Below are 4,597 nucleotides of genomic sequence, written 5' to 3' on the forward strand. Positions count from 1 at the left end.
GTGCCCGAGTCTAGGAAAGGCTGTGTGGATGCCAGCCTGTGTGCACACGGACTGCTCCAGGCCTGGCCTTTCGCACTTTGGGCCGTGTCCTGGAAAGCTTTCCACATCATTGTATGCAGCACTGCATGGAGGGATCATAATTTATTTAACAGCTGACCTTTTGTTGGGCAGTGGGTTGTTTTCTATTAAAACTCCACTTCAGTACACATCCTTTGCTCATATCACTGCAGGTAAATTCTTGACAGTGCACTTGCAGGGTTCAAATAATTTAAACAGATGCCTCCAAACCACCCTCCAAAAAATGATGCACATATTTCCACCCCAACTCATAGTACAAATGTGCATTTTCCACACTTTCCCCTACAGAGAGTATCAAGGTTTCTAATCTGTCAATCGGATAGCAAAAACGAATAGTGTCCCACTGTTTCTGTTTGCAGTTCTCTACCGCCTTTGCCTTTTCGTGTGATCGATGGCCATCCGTGGTGGTTACCGAGCAGAGCTCTGACACCTTCGTAGGTGTCAATCGGGGATTTATAAAGCAAGTCGCTTACCCTCAATGTATTGTTTCCTCATCTGTAAAATGGGAATAACAATAGTTCCTATTGCAAAAGGTTTTTTTGAGGGTCAAATGAGGAAATCTATGTGAAAGACTCAGCTTAGTCCCTGGCTGACGGTGAGTGCTTGGTGAGACTCAGCTGCCAGCAGCAGCAGCAGTTGTAGAAGTAATAATAATAGCAGTTCTTTTTCTTTTTTTAACTTTTTTTCCATCACCATTTACCACCCCCCTTTTCCCCTCCTGCCTCCACCCACCCCTCCCACCACACTGATGCTCGAGTCCAAGAGTTCTTTCTCTGTCCGTTCCAAACCTGCCTGTTCAGAGCCCGTGCCTGTTTCTCACCTGGGTTGTTTCGCTGTTCCCTGTTGACTCAGATGACTTTCTCAAATTAAGAAATGAGCCCTTCATTGTTTGCCACAAATATGTTCCCCACCTCGCTACTTGTTTTATGTAATTTCCCTTCTTTTGTAAAATAACTTCTGTTGGTTTTCTTTATATAAGAAATACAGAGTCATTGTAGAAAAATTGGAAAATAAAAATAAAGAAAGAAAGAAAACAAACATCACCTGCCATTCCACAACCCAGATCCCTCCCATGAGTTGTCTGCAGTCAGCTCTCCGCGGAAACTGGAGTTACATGCAGAATGCTCTAAGCCTAGTTCTGATCACAGTCTGTTCTAAATAACTTTCCCCACTGCAACTCCTTTTGACTCCCAACGTCAGCATTTGGCCCACCGTTCAACACACTTCCCGCTTCCCAGGCCCTGCCTGGCCCAAGCCCATTGTTTCTGAGGATCGCGAGTGTCGAGTGTTGGCCCACCACGGGCCTCTCCCAGGCATGAAGAAAGCGGGGAGCACCACGATTCACAGGCAACCTTTCCACGGGCAAAGCTTTGGATGTGACTCGTCCTCCAGAGCTGGTGCTACACTAAACAAAATGTCAGCTGGGGCCCCCCTTGAAGACTTTGGCACATGGTGCTCCTGTTACAGCTCTCTCCGCATTTTCCTGGCAACTGCAGGGCGACTGCATCTCACCCCTGCCAGGGACAGGTTTGTGCAAGGCTGATGGTTTTAGCAGGGGCTCGGTCTCACCAGTCCCAATAAAAAGTTCACTAAAACCCCGTGTTATTTCTGGACTCTAGGCGAATTCCCAACCCGCACCCGCACCCCCATTCCCTCCCCTCCCCCCCCCACACACACATACACACACACTGTAGTGGTCAGGTCAGAGTCAGGGGATTGGTAGGTCTACGGCCCTGAGATCAGAAGCGCAGGGGCCCCAGGCCAAGCATCGCAGGACAAACCAAGACAGAGAGAATGGGAGGACAGGACAGAGGCCCCCGCTTACTTCAATTCAGTCTCAAAAGTGCCGCAACTCAAGTGAAATTAAGAAACTAAAGAAAGGGGCTCCGAAAGAACAGCCAAACAAGGAGAAAACGTGTGTACGCGTGCGTTAGGGGTGGGGGCGGGCAGTAGGAAAGAATCTCATCTTCTCCAGCTGAGCAATTGATTGACCAGCCACCAAGTCCAAAGAAAAGCTTCCCCTGGGCCAAGGGACCTCACTCCAAGAAGAGATCGGCACCCAGCAGAGAGCCACGCCTCCCCGCTCCCACTGCTTCCTCAGGGACATCCTGTTCTCACACAAAATAGTCGTGGAGATCATTCAGGAGTCAGCAGGCGGCTGAGATTTCAGGAGGTAATCAGGGGAGGCTCCCCAGGCCTTGCTTGCTGTCTAACTGCTTTGGTTTGGCACTCCCAGTGGAGACGCCACAGAAGAACACGGGTCCCTCCACTCCAGCAGTGCCGGTGGGACAAACCTGTGTTTCAGATTCTTCAACATTTTATTTTTTTACTTTTATTACTATTATTATTATTATTTTATTTCAGAGAGGAAGGGAGAGGGAGAGAGAGATAGAAACATCAATGATGATAGAGAATCATGGATCGGCTGCCTCCTGCACGTCCCCCACTGCGGATTGAATTTTGAAATACGTTTCTGAGGTGACAAGGATGCAGCCAGACAGACACGGCGGGTCTTTTCTCTGTGTGTTCTGGCTCTCTGCCCCTTTATGCAGTTGCCATGGGCGCAGCATGGGTTTTCGGTTCTCATGTGACGAGTACAGAGCACTGCACCGGAAACTGTGGCTTCACACCCAGCTGAGATGGCAGTCACCCTGGAACCCAGGACAGGCGCCCCCTCCTCTAGGTACAGCCAGTGTGAAGCAGCCACGACCTCCTAACCACTGGAACCAATCCCTACCCGAGTCTGCACGTGCATGCCTGAGACAAGGTCCCAGACTGGGTGGGAACTCAACATCCAGGATAGACAGCGCTATTTCAGTCCCTTGGAAATGCATGCTGGCTCTGTGGCTTGGTGAGCCGCCCAGGCCACCACCTCACCCTGGCCAGCAGCTCGGCTCACCTTGGGCGTGCAGCGCGCGGTGCAGGAGGGGGAGCAGCCCCGCCTGCCAGAAGGAGTAGCAGCCGTCCACCAGCTTGTTGCAGCGGCCCTGAAACCCACCTTCAAACCGCATCTGCCGGCTCGTCACCCATTGCTGAGAAAGAGACAAAGAGGGAGAGGCGGCTGTCAGCTAACGGAGACACCGAGTCCAGCAAGACCAGCTCCAGAGGCCGATCGGGGAGGGAGGGCGCCTGTCTCTCGGCTTCCTGGTGCTCACAGCTCTGGTGCTGTGGCTTCTTACCTCTCCCCTCAGATCTCAGACCTCAAGTGGGGCACTTCAGCCCACCCTTTCGAGGCAACCAGCATGGATCTCTGCTCGAGCCTACCACGATTAGCCGCCTTTTTCCAGGTTCAAATGGGTTCCAGTGCTGAGGGGATGAAAAGGCCACGCTGGCTTGAAAGGAGATCTGCAAATGTCTCTTAAATGGGGCTTCGCTAGGACACTGAAGGCAAGACCACCAGGAACTCATTTCTAATCACGTCCTCTGCTCAGGGAAGTTTATTAAAAGCAGATAAATGGAATTTTGTGCTACATCCCATCCGATGATCTCAAACTGTTCCTGACTTTTACTTGGCTCCTGAGGAAATGCATCCCAGGTCTCTAAGCAAGTCCCTCGCAAGAATGGAAGCAGAAGCCATTAGTCCCAACGGCCGATTATGGCTCTGATGGCTGATGATGGCTGTGTCCAGTCTAGCCTTGCTCCAGGGAACCTGGTTGGCTGCCAGAAGAAAATCTTTTACTTTGGACCTGTAAAACGGCTCTTTTTTTAAAAAAATATATTTTATTGGTTTTTTACAGAGAGGAAGGGAGAGGGATAGAGAGTCAGAAACATCGATGAGAGAGAAACATCCATCAGCTGACTCCTGCACACCCCTCCACTGGGGATGTACCTGCAACCAAGCCACATGCCCTTGACCGGAATCGAACCTGGGACCCTTGAGTCCGCAGGCCGACGCTCTATCCACTGAGCCAAACCGGTTAGGGCTGTAAAATGGCTCTTGATGTCACTCAGTGGTCACATGATATTACCATTCCTCACTTATCTATAAGCTTTCTAAACACACTACTACTAAGATCAAGATAGTCACAGGTTCGGGCCCTAGGAACGAGCAGGACCAACTGGCTGAGCAGATAATGGCATTTCCATTTCCCTCCCCGCCCTGCAAGCTGGTTGCAGCCACCAGCCATGGGCTTCCACAGCTGCCATGGTAACTGAAGGTGCAGAGTAGGGTATTTCCCTGCACCTAGATTCTTACTAGGCTGAGTTCCTGAAAGTAGCCACACAGAATGCTTGCAGAAAGTGTGTGTGTGGCCCTAGCCGGTTTGGCTCACTGGATAGAGCCTCGGCCTGTGGACTGAAGGGTCCCAGGTTCGATTCTGGCCAAGGGCACATGCCTGGGTTGTGGGCTTGATCCCCAGTAGGGGGCATGCAGGAGGCAGCCTATCAATGATTCTCTCTCATCATTGATATTTCTATCACTCTCCCTTCCTCTCTAAACTCTGAAATCAATAAAAATATATGTTTTTTTTAAAAAGAGTAATACTGCCCTAGCTGGGCCCTTAGATTCATTTTTTTTGTA

General features: G+C 50.5%; 1 protein-coding gene across 1 annotated transcript in view; it reads right to left on the reverse strand.

The window, feature by feature from the left end:
* Positions 1-4,597, reverse strand: part of LOC102751880 (protein farnesyltransferase subunit beta) — a 68,134-nt gene that overhangs the window by 12,420 nt on the left and 51,117 nt on the right. Inside the window, exon 9 of the mRNA XM_015561555.1 lies at positions 2,978-3,110. Within this exon, the coding sequence (XP_015417041.1) occupies positions 2,978-3,110 (133 nt within the window). The remainder of the gene's footprint in view (positions 1-2,977; positions 3,111-4,597) is intronic.

Source organism: Myotis davidii, unplaced genomic scaffold (genome assembly GCF_000327345.1).
Source record: "Myotis davidii unplaced genomic scaffold, ASM32734v1 scaffold337, whole genome shotgun sequence".
NCBI classification, from domain to species: Eukaryota; Metazoa; Chordata; class Mammalia; order Chiroptera; family Vespertilionidae; genus Myotis; species Myotis davidii.